At 44.3% G+C, this 16,879-nt stretch overlaps 1 protein-coding gene across 3 annotated transcripts in view; it reads right to left on the bottom strand.

Annotated features, from left to right (window-relative positions):
* ZFPM2 (zinc finger protein, FOG family member 2) overlaps positions 1-16,879 on the bottom strand; it is a 520,700-nt gene that overhangs the window by 323,441 nt on the left and 180,380 nt on the right. Inside the window, exon 1 of one of the 3 annotated variants that reach the window (XM_068237827.1) lies at positions 13,037-13,097. The exons of the other annotated variants lie outside the window; for them this stretch is intronic. Coding sequence (XP_068093928.1) covers positions 13,037-13,082 — 46 coding nt within the window. The 5' untranslated portion in view covers positions 13,083-13,097. Of the gene's footprint in view, positions 1-13,036; positions 13,098-16,879 lie in introns of those variants that run through there. 3 annotated transcript variants of the gene reach the window in all.

Genomic DNA, 16,879 nt, shown 5'->3' with positions numbered 1-16,879 from the left:
ACATAATATGGCAAGGAGGGCCGCATTCGTCCCTCCGGCCCTTGTGTTTGACACATGTGTTATAAATGGACCACAGTGTGTCAGCAGGCAGCTCATTTGCCCTAATAACACCAGCTTGGTGCAGGAACAGCCGACCACAGCAACAGAGAGGCAGCCTACGAAATCTTACAGTCAGCCGCTAACCAACGAGCAGGGCTCCGGCCGGACTGAAAATCCCTTGCGCTGAGAATATATGCAAGTAAATTGGAAATTTGGTGAATGCCCAAAGGCAGGGGAAGAGATTAATGTAATATGATTCCATCCTCACCGTCACAAAAATAAAAAACACTAAGAAGAAAAAGACTAAAGAAAATAAAGAAAAAATTTACAAAACACGCCGCGTTCGATCAAAAGCAAACGTTGCATCTTCGCCGGAGATAAAGCATCCTGTTTATGCTTTCTCTATTGCTCTTGAAGCAGTGTATAGTAGTTCAAGAAAATATATTATTACTCTCATTTGGCAGAGTTAGCCTGACTTATTGGAAAGCCTTTTTTTCAATTTTACTAGCGCCGTGCCAGTGTCACCACTGCGGAAAGGCACTAAAGTATCCCCGGGAACATAAAGTTAAAATATGACATTTTCTGCTCAAGTACTCTGGTCAAACCCTGATAAATCACAACAGCCAGGCAGCGATCTTATCCCGCCTGACTAAAATAAATCCCGCTGCGCACCTCCGCGTTGTTGGAAGTTGTCACTAAATGGAACTGTGACCTTATCCGATGTGTGAACTTATCCGGCAGACAAGCACATATATTGTAAAGATTAGAGAATGCGGGGAGAAATATACTTTGGATAATTGTAATCTGGGCCGTATGCAACTGGCGGAGGTGACATCATTGTCATGTGTTATTAATGGCGTGGCTGAGGGCGAGGCAAACAGATGGAATGTATTAAAGAGGCACTGTAGTGACGTGTAGTAGAAGGAAGTACATTATTCAGGACGCCCACTTTTATGGTAATTTTCCTGGTTTGAGCATCAGAAACGCTTCCTATAGCTATATATTGCTGAATAGCGGTATGTAGCCCCGCCCAGCCAGTGATGCTTCAAGCTAGGCTGTTTAAGTGTACCTGAGGGGACATGTGACATGATGAGATACATACTGTATATACTCGAGTATAAGTCTAAAAATTTAGGTCTGATTCACTTCATAGAAGTATAGGGGTAGACTTATACACGAGTCACAGGCAACTCTGACCACACCGAGTTATGTGTGTACTAATAGTGACATTGCCATTTGCAGCAATTTACCCTGTAGTGATACTTTGAGGAACGGAAATGCAGAGAAAACACAGGTCTGAAAGTCCTAGCTACAACAATTAACAAGGAAAGGGGCAGGGGAGAAATAATGGGCTGCATTAAAGTGAGTGAATAATTGCAGCACTTGGGGGGCCTGGAGGAGGTATTGGATGCATTTAAGGGACAGGAGGGGTTAATGACTGCAATACTTTATGCAGTGCAGCCATTAACCCCTCCTGAGCCCCAAGTGCAGCCATTAACTTTGCTGGGTAGACTTATACTTGAGTCAATAAAAAATTCCAGCTTAAGAGGGTTGAATATTGGAGTCGACTTATACACAAGGTCGACTTGTATTTGAGTATATACGGTATGTGTATGTACAGTGCAAAACATATTAATAACCAGGCTGTTTTACTTGTTGTAGTAGTCTGCCTGAAGGAGTTAATTATTATGCATGGAAGTCACAGCTTCTGTCTTGTCGGGAATAGTAATAGTAAACATCACTGATAGGCAAATTACAGCCATAAATGTTTTCCTGGCAGAATACAAGTTCTGAGAGCAGAGGGAGATAGAAAAAGGTCAATAGTTTATGTATTTTCATTTAGGGACACATAATAGACTGCCACTGAGCAGAGACAACAAAACATCCAATCTTTTTTGTAAGTGTTGAAATATTAAGTAAATATTAAACCATGGGATATCTAAAAAAAAAGGTCATTTTTAGGAGTAGGAGGATAAATACAATCGTGCTTTGCATCAGGTTATTTTCACCTTGAGTTATTATTATTTAGTATTTATATAGAGCCAACATCTTCCGCAGCGATGTACAGAGAATATATTGTCTTGTCACTAACTGACCCTCAGAGGAGCTCACAATCTAATCCCTACTATAGTCGTTTTTCTATGTATCGTGTGGTGTTTGTATTGTAGTCTAGGGTCAATTTAGGGGGAAGCCAATTAACTTATCTGTATGTTTTGTTTTGGGATGTGGGTATGTTTTTTTTTGGGGGGGGGGGGAAACCGGAGTGCCTGGAGGAAACCCACACAGACATCAACTTGCAGATGTTGACCTGGCTGGGATTCAAACCGGGGACCCAGCGCTGCAAGGCGAGAGCGCTAACCACTAAGCCATGTAGAATTCTCCTCCCAGAGCATTCTGGGAGACCAGGTATATTTTCTACTAGCTTTAGAACTCAGTAAATAATCATCCTGCACAGATCACCTGCCAGCAGTAAAGATGTCACCACCAGTGATAGATTTCAGAATGTAAATCAGGGAGTGGAAAGATTTTACAATGGGCAAACAGACTACTGTAAACAATCTACAAATGAATATTGTAAAAAAAAAAAGGTTATTTCATTGTTGTTTTCACTACAGAGTTTATAAGCAAAATGTGTAATTCTATCATTCAAACCACACTGGTTCTTTTTATCATTACTACTTTTTTCATATTAACATTTGAAAAAAAGAAATATATCCATTCAAAAACTAGTATAAAACTCAATGAATTAAAATTTTCAGTAGAAAAGTACATACATTTATATAGATAGTTACATCCGTCCTGAAAGAGGGACGTACAGGCCCAGATTTACATCACAGACACCTATAGGCACAGATTTCCTGGCACCCTCTTCACCCTCCATGAACAAACACTCGCTGAACCACACCGCAAGTGTGCTGGATGGCCCAGCTGTCACCTCTCCCCTAGTTCCCATCATAGGTAGCTACAGGTGCCCCTTACTATTATGTAGCCAGAACTATGCTCAGTATTAAGTAGCTAGAGGTGCACCCAGGCCAGGCGTTAGGTAGAGGAGTACCGGGCTGAAGGGAGACCTTGACAGTGGAATGCCAAGAACAGGGTGAGTAACCTCTCATTTGCACTCCACTCGGAACTCTGCACAAGGAAGAAGGAGGCACATAGGGAGGGTAGGCATGTGTCTACAGTGCCTTATGGTAAATCCGGTACTGGGGACAAATGAGGAAGTTATGAAACTGGGTTCCCAAAGAGGGACTGTCCCTCCAAAAGATGGACAGTTGGGAGCTCTGAAAACTGCCATTGCTACACATGGGTGGCTGAGTAATCATTATCACTTTGATCACAAGGGGCTAAAAAAAAAGTGCCCCCTCCATTGTCTGACCTATTCACAGTCTACCCAACTGCCCTCAGGACCCCTGATCTGCTGGTGATGCCTCACATAGCAACAGTTGGATTATCACATTTTTGTTATGACCTCAGCATGGGGGTATGGCATGGGGTGCACCTTTTCCACAGCTACAGTATCTCACCAGGAAGAGACTGAGGAGAGCAGACAAGGCTTATGCCTTGTACACACTATGCAATTTCCCGTCAGATAGACAGGTTGAATTGAATTATTTCTGACATTTCTGATCGCTTTTCTGATCAGTTTTGTATAGAAGTGATTGGAAAAACTTAATCAGAAGAACGATCAGAAATCAGATTGGACCTGTTGGAAATAATCGATTCGACGGTTTATCCAATGGGAAATTACATGGTGTGTACTAAGCATTATAATTAGCAATCAGTTGGCAGAATCTAAAGTAAAGCTTCATGCACACGAATTGGAGCGACCGCCCCAATACACCAGAGATTCTGCCGGATCATAAAGTCTTGAGTTCAGACCGAGGTCATTGTTCTCCACCTTAACTTCCCGCTCCATCAAACACTGCTCCATCACTGCCTGTCTCCATAGCGACAGAAGGCATCAGTAGTGCAAGGAGAAGGTCTGCAAAGCTCGGATGAGTACTAAAGCTGGTAACTTTTATTCCTTCAAACTAAACCTTTAAGGTTAGGCGTCGGGGGGAGCAAGTAAAGGTTAGGCATCAGGAAAGTAGGTTAAGGTTAACCGTGGAGGGCGTTGTAAAGGTTAGGTACCATAAAAGAGGGTAAAGGTTAGGTATTGGGGGTTAAATTTAGGTACCAGGGGAGGGCTTTTAAGGTTAGGCGTGGGGGGGGGGGGGGGAAGGGGCAGTGGTTTTAGGATTAGCTATCAACAGGGGTGGTGCTTAGGGTTGGGCATCGGTAGAGGGAGGGTTTGTGTGAAAATAAGGTTAGGTTTGGCTGTATTAAAATATCTGAATCGTTTGCCAAAATTTACATAACAATTAATATGATGCACCAAAACCTGCCAATGGCAGCTACAATGTCAGAGTTGTAAGAAGGGGATGGGGAACAGTGTGTTAATGATTACTACTATTCAAAGTATCTATAGAAGTGATTATTATGAGCACAGGACCAATAGAGAGCTAATACTGCAGTTGAGGGTAGACTCCTTGGACCCCAATGTGGTCACAACCTCTGCACCTACTATTGCTATTCCCCTGAATACAGGATCATTACTAATATTTTGTGTTGTTTTTTTTTGCATAGACATGGCCACTGATGACAAGAAGCACAATGTTTGGACTCACTTGACATATGGAATGTATTCCGGTTATGCTAATTATATTTGCATAATATAAGCACTTTATTTGCATCAACTTGGAATTCTTAGCACTGGTGAGGAGATTGGCGCAGCAAGCATTTTCCTAAAAGTACAACTTTTGTTTGTAAAACTTTTTTTACAGATCATTTAAAAAAAAAACATTGTAATTCTGTAATTTTAAGGGGTTGAGGGGTTGATCAAGCTAGGTGATCACTTTCACATCACTCGTCACCTCACGCACTGGCGTATTCAGACGGGGGGTTCCAGATGTATGGAATCCCCCTCCCCTGAGACATCTTTAAAAAAAATTCCATGAAATCGCTGAAGTGGGCAAGCTGGTAAATATACAGAGGCTTGCCTCCTGCAGGGTCTGTGGGAAAAACTCAGCTCTCTTACTATTGTAAAGACTGCATGTAGGCAGCTACATATGGTATTTCACAGGTTGAAAAGTTTTTGACAGTCTCTAAACTCCAGGAGGGCTGCCTGCAGCTTGTGTGAGAGGCTGACCATCCCTTACATCCTCCATACCCCTATGGATGGTATACCTATACGGAATAACTCTAGCATCTATTGATGTGATAATAAATTGACTTGATGATAATTACTCTTCACTTTTTCCTTCTGCATGATTCCAATTCCCCTTTTTAACCGGTGCCTGCAGTAGACGGTGAAGACAGGAACGCTATCGCTGTCCGCACAGTCAGGGATTTACTAAGAGACATCTCTGCGCTTCCCTTTCCTCCTGTGTGCCTGCTGCCTCCTGCACTCTGCCTCCGTGCCTTGTCCCCTTTTATAACTCTATCCCTCTGTCACTGTCGGCCGGCCTGGCTTTCCTCGCACAAATGCACATGATACAGAAATGCCAGGGACTTGGCAAGAGGCAGCTGATGATATGACTAGAGAGGGTTTTGTTGATAAGATCATCATCTGCTGCTGGACTCAAGGGCTTGCTTCTTTCCTGGGAAGAGGTGCAGCCACCCCTGATAAATGTCCCTTTGTGTGAAGATCTCTTCTGATACATGCAAAGACATTTTGTCCTCCCATCTGTTTGTTTTGTTGTGTGTTCAGGATTAATATCGCACAGTCCAATGGCTTTTGTTCGGGCACCTCTAGAAACATTAGAACTGGTCTCTCTACAGAACGCATCCTGTTCATCATCGCTGTCACTTTCCTAAACAGGAGGTGGGAAGATTCTAATTCAGCTGGAATTTATTCTACAGTAACGCAGGCATTACACGAATACAACCATCCAGTTAAAGAAAAATACTTTATTTACTGGAGAGTGGTGTAGTAGAGAAGGGGTCCCCAACCTTTTCCAACCCGGGGACCGCTGTCTGACCAAATTTTTCTCCGGGACCCGCAGGGGAGGGGGTTATAGTGGACAGTGTCGTGCGCGGTGAGTTACGGGGGGGGAGGGGTGGACGGTGGAGGCTGGGGTGCAGCGGCATAGCTAACATAGTTGACCCAGTATAAGGGGTTTAGTATCCCCAGTATTGCTTGTATAGTTACCCCAGTATAGTTAGTATAGTGCCCAGTATAGCTAGTATAGTGCCCATTATAGGTAGTATAGTGCCCATTATAGCTAGTATAGTGCCCATTATAGCTGGTATAGTGCCCAGTATAGCTAGTATAGTGCCCCAGTATGGCTAGTATAGTGCCCAGTATAGCTAGTATAGTGCCCAGTATGGCTAGTACAGTGCCCATAGTGCCCAGTATAGCTAGTATAGTGCCCAGTATAGCTGGTATAGTGCCCAGTATAGCTAGTATAATGCCCAGCATAGCTAGTATAGTGCCCAGTATAGCTAGTATAGTGCCCCAGTATGGGTAGGTAGTGCCCAGTATAGCTAGTATAGTGCCCAGTATGGCTAGTATAGTGCCCCAGTATCGCTAGTATAGTGCCCATAGTGCCCTGTATAGTATTATAGTGCCCAGTATATCTAGTATAGTGCCCCAGTATAGCTAGTATAGTGCCCAGTATAGCTGGTATAGTGCCCAGTATAGCTAGTATAATGCCCAGCATAGGTAGTATAGTGCCCAGTATAGCTAGTATAGTGCCCCAGTATGGGTAGGTAGTGCCCAGTATAGCTAGTATAGTGCCCAGTATGGCTAGTATAGTGCCCCAGTATCGCTAGTATAGTGCCCATAGTGCCCAGTATATCTAGTATAGTGCCCCAGTATGGGTAGGTAGTGCCCAGTATAGTTAGTATAGTGCCCAGTATATCTAGTATAGTGCCCCAGAATGGGTAGGTAGTGCCCAGTATAGCTAGTATAATGCCCAGCATAGCTAGTATAGTGCCCAGTATAGCTAGTATAGTGCCCCAGTATGGGTAGGTAGTGCCCAGTATGGCTAGTATAGTGCCCAGTATGGCTAGTATAGTGCCCCAGCATCGCTAGTATAGTGCCCATAGTGCCCAGTATAGTTAGTATAGTGCCCATTATAGGTAGTATAGTGCCCATTATAGCTAGTATAGTGCCCATTATAGCTGGTATAGTGCCCAGTATAGCTAGTATAGTGCCCCAGTATGGCTAGTATAGTGCCCAGTATAGCTAGTATAGTGCCCAGTATGGCTAGTACAGTGCCCATAGTGCCCAGTATAGCTAGTATAGTGCCCAGTATAGCTGGTATAGTGCCCAGTATAGCTAGTATAATGCCCAGCATAGCTAGTATAGTGCCCAGTATAGCTAGTATAGTGCCCCAGTATGGGTAGGTAGTGCCCAGTATAGCTAGTATAGTGCCCAGTATGGCTAGTATAGTGCCCCAGTATCGCTAGTATAGTGCCCATAGTGCCCAGTATAGTATTATAGTGCCCAGTATATCTAGTATAGTGCCCCAGTATAGCTAGTATAGTGCCCAGTATAGCTGGTATAGTGCCCAGTATAGCTAGTATAATGCCCAGCATAGGTAGTATAGTGCCCAGTATAGCTAGTATAGTGCCCCAGTATGGGTAGGTAGTGCCCAGTATAGCTAGTATAGTGCCCAGTATGGCTAGTATAGTGCCCCAGTATCGCTAGTATAGTGCCCATAGTGCCCAGTATATCTAGTATAGTGCCCCAGTATGGGTAGGTAGTGCCCAGTATAGTTAGTATAGTGCCCAGTATATCTAGTATAGTGCCCCAGAATGGGTAGGTAGTGCCCAGTATAGCTAGTATAATGCCCAGCATAGCTAGTATAGTGCCCAGTATAGCTAGTATAGTGCCCCAGTATGGGTAGGTAGTGCCCAGTATGGCTAGTATAGTGCCCAGTATGGCTAGTATAGTGCCCCAGCATCGCTAGTATAGTGCCCATAGTGCCCAGTATAGTTAGTATAGTGCCCAGTATATCTAGTATAGTGCCCCAGTATGGGTAGGTAGTGCCCAGTATAGCTAGTATAGTGCCCAGTATAGTTAGTATAGTGCCCAGTATGGGTAGTATGGTGCCCAGTATGGCTAGTATAGTGCCCAGTATAGCTAGTATAGTGCCCAGTATGGCTAGTATAGTGCCCAGTATAGCTAGTATGGTGCCCCAGTATGGGTAGGTAGTGCCCAGTATAGCTAGTATAGTGCCCAGTATGGCTAGTATAGTGCCCAGTATGGCTAGTATAGTGCCCAGTATGGCTCAGAACCGCTCTTGGTGTGCACCAGCCCCTACATATGACCCAGCAGAATCATATGCATAGTGCAGCCCCCTACACGCCCCTCACCAGTGACATACTCACTGCTGGACAGAAAGTACAACACTGGGATTTCCGTCGTATTCCCATCACCCGCGCATGCGTGGCCGCAACACCGGCACCAACCTTTTCACAAGGTTTGCAATGCCCATTGCCTTACATTACTTCTGCTGCCATGGAAGAGGGTACCGCACTGTTGACTTTGCAGCGGTAAGTGTGCTAGGCCCCATTGCCTTGCTTTAACCTTTGCTAAAACAAGGTAACGCAACACACATTTGCAATGCAAGTGTAAAAGGGGCCCCTTTATGAAAGGTATTTACAAATTACCCTGTCGTCCCGGGTGCCCCTGTACACATAAAATATTTTTAGGAGTCATGTTGTAAACCTGTCATTAAAGCTCCAGTTATGGCACAAACTATTTCCTAGCCATGTCTAGGTACTCAGTGGTCTGCTATTGCTACTTCCTGCATGACATGTCTGTGCTATAGGCTACAATCTTCTCAGAGGGGGTCGGTGTGTGCCTTCCCTCTTGAAGTTTAATCAGCAGCATGATGTAATCTGAGCAGCAGCTCCACCCACAGGGTCTGAAACTAACTCCCTACATTGCGTTGTTTCTGGTCACGTGATGAAAACTTTAAGACAAATTTTTTTAGATGCAGAAGTCTGATTTTGAGGGCCAATTCACAATAAGCATGATTTTCATGAAGCACTTTAGGCACGGCACACGCTTGTCCCTGCAATATTGTGGGTGTATTTTAATGTTTCTGTCACTCTGTGGTCGCATTTTCGTTCATGCTTTCCTTGTGTAATTTTTCATTTTCCCTACATGCGTACACATGTATTTTAATCATTAAACAAATGCATGAAATCACAGAAAGTTGCAGACTCATTTTAAAAAATAAAAAATGATTAAATTGCAGTGTTTTTTACATTTTCAGTGAAAAAAAAGGCACTAAGCATCACTGCGCTTTGCCCTTATAAATAAGCCAGTTGGTCTTTAATAAAGAAAACAAATGCAGTCACACCGAGTGTTTTTTTATGTATACATATTAAGAAAAGTGATAATTTTATTGCCAAACATGCAATTATCATTAAACCTCTCAAAATCAATATTCAGACATGTATGAAGAAAAAGGAGCACCTTATATTAATAGTTATTTCCTGCCATGAAAAAGCAAATTACAGAGTCGCTGTTTTAAGCTGATTTTTAATGTATGAAATACACACAAGCAGCCAAAGCAATGAAAAACACAGTAAAAACACTGCAGACAGTCCTGATGGCAATGCAGTCTCGTAAAATACCTGAAGATAAACTATACTCAATAAAGAGCATTTTCACAATCTGCAATGTCCAGTCATCCTAAAATGGCAATACACTTTCCAAATAAGACCACTTCCCAGGTCAGACTAAAAGGACAACAATTACATCCATAAGTTTAGGACTACTTTACTTCTTCAGCAGCTTTATAATTATAGGACACCTGAACTAAGAGGAACACGGAGGCTGCTATGTTTATTTCCTTTTAAACAATACACATTGCCTGGCTGTCCTGCTGATCCTCTGCCTCTAATACTTTTAGCCATAGACTCTGAGCAAGAATGTAGATCAGATGTTTCTGACTGAAGTCTGACCCCATGCTTGTTTCAGGGCAAGGGTCCAGATACTACTGTGGCCAAAGAGATCAGCAGGACTGCCAGTCAACTGGAATTCATTATTAAAAGGAAATACTGTAAATGTAACAGCCTCCACATTACTCACATTTCAGGTGCCCTTTAAGTAAACTGTGCTGAAAAAAAAGACTAAGGAAGGAACCTGTCAGAATTTAGTCACACTTCTTATGCACATTTAAAGTATTTTTAATATGTAAATGTTTTTGTTCCAAAAAATTGTAGTTTTTTGTGCAAAGCAAAAATACAAAGTAACCGGTTTGAGCGATTATGTATTCTTCAGGAAGGTCCAGCTGTCTGCTCACTCCTCACTTCATTGTTTGAAGCGAATAATCCTGATAAAAGTACTGTTACAAAGCTGGGTGTAAAATATTGGCAAAAGCACTTTACTGACAATCTATTGGCCTCCTCCGGCACCTGAAATTACAGACGTCAAACATATACACCTGTTTGTTCTCTTTATGAATAAGCCTTTATGATGCTTTTAGCTTAGCCCCACCCTCTCCACTAAGTAGCCCTGCCCATCTCATGTCCTGGTCTCTTTGGTGGTCCCTCTGGTGGTCCACCTGTAAGCAGCTGAAAGACGGAAGGGGTTAGGCGAACATGGAAGAGACACAACCAAACTGACAATGTCAAGGAAAGCCCCTTCTCATAGTTCTTGTATGTACATGGCACTATGCCGCCCGGTCATTTTGGCGCAGGGTGAACTGAATGATGGCTCACCCTGCTGCCGGTGAAATTCCGGGCGGGGTTAATTACTATTCCCCCTCCAAGCTGTAGGAGCTCTGAGGGAGAAGTATTTCGAGGTCTGGCAGTTGACAAATACCCAAATTACCCATGCGCAGGCCGTGGACTATAGAATTGCTGCTATAGCCACACCAAATTTAGGCGCTACCCGGCGCGGAGCATGCGCCAAGAAACCCTGCCTCGAGTTCTGGTATCCCAAACAGTTCATCATGCAGAAACCTCCATAGGTCACTTATACTTACAAGTCCAGTTGGTAAAAATGAGCACAAGTTTTAATATGGCCGGCGAGAGGTCAACACGTCACGTAGCAAACTGAATACCTTTAAATATTCTCATCAAATATGGAAACCTTATTAAGCATATTTGTGAATTCCATTACTGTCTCCTTTGCTTAACTACCTTTTACATTTACTGGTCCTTTAATGCATCATCACAAAATTGTATGCATTTTATGAAGCAATTCGTTTTTACAGGAGTAATATATGCCGGAGTCAGGTGGCAACTGTAAACCTTTCGGATGGTTCCCTCGTGCGGGGGAAGGGAGTATAGGATCATTTACTTTTAACTATTTACAAGAAAATCACAGAGGTTTTAACAGAAAATAGGCAAGTTGATGAGGCTGATTGATTTCCGGCCATGTGAATGAGTCAGAAGACTTTTTAGAAAATAAATAAAATAATAATTAAAAAACAAAACAAATATATGAGATTATTAATTTTATCTAAGGAATGTTGACTGAGATCACCCTGCAATGTGTGTGGGCACCTTAAAGTGAACCTCCAGACTAAAAATCTACTCAGCAGCACAGAAAAGACTTGGTGTTTCTTTAACAGTTTCACAGAATCAGAACTTTGTTTTTCTTACCCAAGCCTCATTTTTAGTTAAGCTCAGTCCCATCAAAGAAATCTGCCCGGGCATTTTTCCCCTGATGCTGTGGAAAGCATGATGAAATTTCTGATGTTGTTGTTCTCGTTGCCTAGCAACTGGGAGGGGTGATCAGGACCCAGGACAGTTAGAACTGTGTCTCATGCTCCCGGTCACCTCCTTTCAACCAAATAAATGGCTGCCCCGTGAAATCACAATTATTTGCCTGTTCTTTTAAAACAGAGATTATATTACCTATCTATTTTAATTAACATAACTAATGTAACTTAATCACAGTATGTTTGTTTATGCTGAAGTTCCTCTTTAAATGGGTTTTATAATGCACATACTCTAGGTCACCATGGCACATGGTGGGTGTGGCCAAATAGGCTGTGATTTCCACGCAAACCTTAAAGGGAACCTGAAGAAAGAGGAACAGGAGGCTGCCATCTTCATTCTCTAATAAACAATGCCAGTAACAAGACCTACTGTATGTACTGATGCCCTGCCTCTAACACTATAAGTCAGTGTTGAGTTGCTAGGCTGACAAAAATGGTGCAGAGGCTCCAGGGAACGCAGTAAAGTTGAGGGGGGAGAACTGGAGGGGAACATCCAGCTCAGGGGATGAATGTGCTAGTGGCATGGGGTCCCCCAGGTTAATTTTGCCGCAGTGTCCTATTGGGGTTTGAACCTGCCCTGCAGCCCCGCTAGCTGTGCTACTCCCTTCATTGACTCTTGCAGGAAAGAAGTTGAGGGGCAGGTCCCGATTGGTTAGGTGATGACCAGCAGTTTGTCCACACCTCCTCTCCCAGAAGGCATTGTGGCACAGTGGGTCCTGACTGTTTAGTCCGTGTAATAGTTGCTAGGCTACTGAGAGAGGGAGGAGGGCATTTAGTTCATAAAGAGTTTTCCTGGGCAAGGGGTTTAAAAATGAATGATTAGTTGTGCTTAGTTTTCCAATCAAATTATAAAACAGGGGGAGGCCTCAACATTTCCACAGCACAGAACTGACTCTGAAGGAAAGCGGTTATTTTTGAAGCAATTGAATGGCTGCTTTAGATTATTTGCAGATAATTTGAAATCCACATTGTATAAAGCAATTGCATTCAAATGTATCTGTGTGTGGCGAACATATGTGTTAAGTTTACTGCTAGAGCATAAGGTTAATTTCAGGGGATGACTTGTATAACATATTCATTATTGTTTACATAATCTTCACTTTGATGAATTTTCAGATGTTTCTTAGTGTGAAATGTTTGTGCTGAGTTTTAACATTGGTAAAAAGAAGTATTTTGAGAGACAGTCCAGGCAACATGGTGAATAGGTGGCTAGAACTATTGTCTCATACCGCTAGGACATCAGGCTTGAATCCTGGCCAGGACACTACCTGCAAAGAGTTTGTTTGTCCTTCTCATCTTTTTTCCTATAGGCATTCTGGTTTCCTCCCACAAGGCAGGTGCACAGGGGAGGGCTCTGGGTGCCCAAGCACCCCCCTTCCTCCGGACTTCCTCCTTATTACGAGTCTGTGGTTTGGAGTCAACTGGAGGGTTGCAGCAGACTTTCAGTAAGTAGCTTATACTCACTAGTTGCCAACAGACTCAGGTGGCACAGCCACGAAGATGCAGGAAGTTCCTCAAAGCTTGGTGTCTCCATGGCAACCACATGTCGAGCATGTCAGACAGCATTGTTGCCATCCTGACATCATGACAGTGGAGACACAGTTGCCAAGGAGACAGAAAAGAGGAGGAGGAAACATGTGGCCGCTGGTGACAGTTATGACTGACTCCAAACCATTGAATGCAACCAGCACCTCTGTGACTGAATGTGTGTGTCAAGGGGAGGGGCTCAGGGGGATGGTTTGGGACAGTGGGAGAGCCTTACCACTCAGGTTTGGTACTATTGTTCATTTTTGGGGGAGGGTCACATGTCACTGGAGAGCAAGAGGGTTAGGGGAAAGATCCCCCACCAGACCCGGGACAAGGTCCTCCAGCACCCAAGGCTGAGACACCAAAATGCGCCCCTCCATCCCTGCCACCCCAGCCATCAAACACTGATTGCTATTAGACTAAGAGGTGCCACAGGGCCCACAACCTCCCCAACACCTTAATCTCTAGATATCTGGCTTGCAATCACTGCCATGTATCCCTTTTTCTTATTTCTTTCTGCTTTAAACACAATTAGGAATGACAGCTGAATGAATTCTGCGCCCCCTCCTACACTGCGCCCTGAGGCTGGAGCCTCTCCAGCCTATGCCTCGGCCCGGCCCTGTCCCCCACCACCTGTTGGTTGGTACTACTGTGCATTTCAGGAAAGGGGGGGGGGGAGGGGGGAGGTGTGTGTTTTAAATTTGAGCACCCCCCACTTAAGGACCCTCTGCACGGCCCTTGTAGGTTAGTTAAACCTCCCCCCTCACGTAGATATAAATTGCCATAGACTATAGTGGGAAACATTAATGTGACTATGGCAGGACTCAGTGAAATCAGTTAAAGAGGATCTCCATCCTAAAATACAAAATCTTGCAGAGCTTCTGTAATGAAAAGTTATATTTACCTGCGGTGTCTTATCCCACGAAGAAGTCCCGAAGACCCCGCATCACTCCACTTCTGGCGCCTGGGCCTGCCTACCCTCTCTCCTGCAGTAAACAGCTTGGCGTTTTTCCTCCGGGTAGGGAGGTGAGGTTGGGCCAGGCGCTGGAAGGGGAGTGACGCAGAGTTGTTGGGACGGCTTCGTGGGACAAGACAAATATATATAACTTTTCATTACAGCAGCGCTGCAGGATTTTGTATTTTAGGATGGAGATCCTCTCTAACCTGTTGCACACTTGCATGCAAATGCTTTCATGCAAATTAATCATGCAAGAATCAATGCTCTCCTGAAAGTTAAACACTGGGCCTTAGTTTCAAAATAATACATTCTCTTGTATAATAACGTACACCATGCAGATGTTCCCCAGAATTCGCATGTGTTCTTACTCTTGCCCTCTAACATGCATAGTGTAGACATGCAGACTTTCAGCGCATCAAACCTAAGCTCCTAAGATTAGGAGTAGATATACTGTAGTCCTCTTTAGGGACAGACAGTGCATCAAACTAATCCCACAATGGAGCTAACACATTATATACATGTGCATAAGCTGTGTGCATACTGACAATGGACACAGACAGGAGAAGGAGGAAGTGCACTGGATCAAACCCTGGTCACGGGGTTGTTACAAGAAAAAAACACATAGATCCAGGCACATGCCTCAAGTTAGGACATTTAAATAAGTAATGAGGGAGGTGCTAAAGGGAGTGTTGTCAACAAAACAGAAAAATTAGTTAACCCTTTGCAGAACATTGACATGTACTGCCATGGATCAGTTGATGAGGACGAAGGAGAGACAATATCACCATAGACGTGATGGAAGAATGCAAATCACCTCAGAAGTGATGTCCGAAGAGACTCCCGCCTCCTCTCTCCACTGTATCAATGCATATTTGGTGGAAATCATTAACCACCCTGGCGTTCTGATTAAATCGCCAGGGTGGCTGCGGGAGGGTTTTTTTTAAATAAAAAAAAAACTATTTCATGCAGCCAACTGAAAGTTGGCTGCATGAAAGCCCACTAGAGGGCGCTCCGGAGGCGATCTTCCGATCGCCTCCGGCGCCCAGAATAAACAAGGAAGGCCGCAATGAGCGGCCTTCCTTGTTTTGCTTATATCGTCGCCATAGCGACGAGCGGAGTGACGTCATCGACGTCAGCCGACTTCGTGACGTCAGCCGCCTCCGATCCAGCCCTTAGCGCTGGCCGGAACTTTTTGTTCCGGCTGCGCAGGGCTCAGGCGGCTAGGGGGGCCCTCTTTCGCCGCTGCTCGCGGCGAATCGCCGCAGAGCGGCGGCGATCAGGCAGCACACGCGGCTGGCAAAGTGCCGGCTGCGTGTGCTGCTTTTTATTTCATCAAAATCGGCCCAGCAGGGCCTGAGCGGCAGCCGCTGGCGGTGTTGGACGAGCTGAGCTCGTCCAGACCGCTCAGCTGGTTAAATAAATGCAGGCTGACTACTTAGAGTAAACACACAGCACAGGCAGCACGGTGGTGTTGTAGTTAGCGCTCTCGCCTTGCAGTGCTGGGTCCCCGGTTCGAATCTCACCCAGAGCACTATCTACACTGAGTTTGCATGTTATCCTCGTGTCTGTGTGGGTTTCCTCCAGGCACTCTGGTTTCCTGCCACACCCCAAAAACATACAGATAAGTTAATTGGCTTCCCCCTAAAATTGGTCCTAGACTTCGATACATACACTACACGATATAGACATACGACTAGTATGGTAGGGAATAGATTGTGAGCCTCTGAAGGATAGTTATGTGAAAATACTCTGTACAGAGCTGCAGAATATGTCAGCACTATTTAAATGCGACATAATAACCTAAGGCCAAGTGCTAACCAAAGAACCACAAAACTATAATGTTATAGTTGGACAAGTCTACCAAAGGTGACATTACAGCAGTAGGAGGAATGTCCAAATATTTTGACAAGATAACGATGACCCTTTTCCCTCCCAGCGGGATTATCGAGGAAAAGTGCAGAAAATACATCATTTATAAGTGAAGAAAATACATCATTCATAACCATTTAGAAGCTGGACATTATCTCAGGCCTAGACTCTTGTTTAAAAACACACAAGGAGCTTTTTTTTCCCCTCAGCGACCAAAGCCCTCTGTTAGGCTCAGACGTCTTTTGAATCATGAAAGAAAGTTGACACACATGCAGGCCAAGTTTCTCAGCAACCACTCAATGGGTGGCGGAGAGGCCAGCCGCAAAGTCTTCAGGTCACCGGCTCAGAAGGACGAAGAGATCAGGGGGACCCGGCGCGAGCGTCTTTGATCACAGATAATATCTTCTATGGCTAGGGAAGAATATACAACATGCCATGCTAAAAACACAGAGCATACCATTAACCCGGGTATGTCACTAGGGTTACCCTGCTCAGAACGTACTCGGAATTCCTCTGTGAAAATTCTATATGTACACTCGCTGCAGTGTGACCTGACCTCTCATTCTCTGTAAGTGTTGCCAAGTATGCTTCAAAGCCGCTAGAAGAATATGCCTTTGTTTCACACAGGGTGACACCGATTTGGGCATATGCAAATCGAGGGTTGGGAAAACTTGTGAAAAGTCTGGTCATCTCCAGCCGAAGATCATAATGGGGGAAAGGCGTGCAATTAAATCACATCGAGTGAGAGGCATTGTGG

This window comes from Hyperolius riggenbachi, chromosome 5, assembly GCF_040937935.1.
Source record: "Hyperolius riggenbachi isolate aHypRig1 chromosome 5, aHypRig1.pri, whole genome shotgun sequence".
In the NCBI taxonomy this organism is placed as follows: Eukaryota; Metazoa; Chordata; class Amphibia; order Anura; family Hyperoliidae; genus Hyperolius; species Hyperolius riggenbachi.
This window is presented reverse-complemented; position numbering and strand designations above follow the sequence as displayed.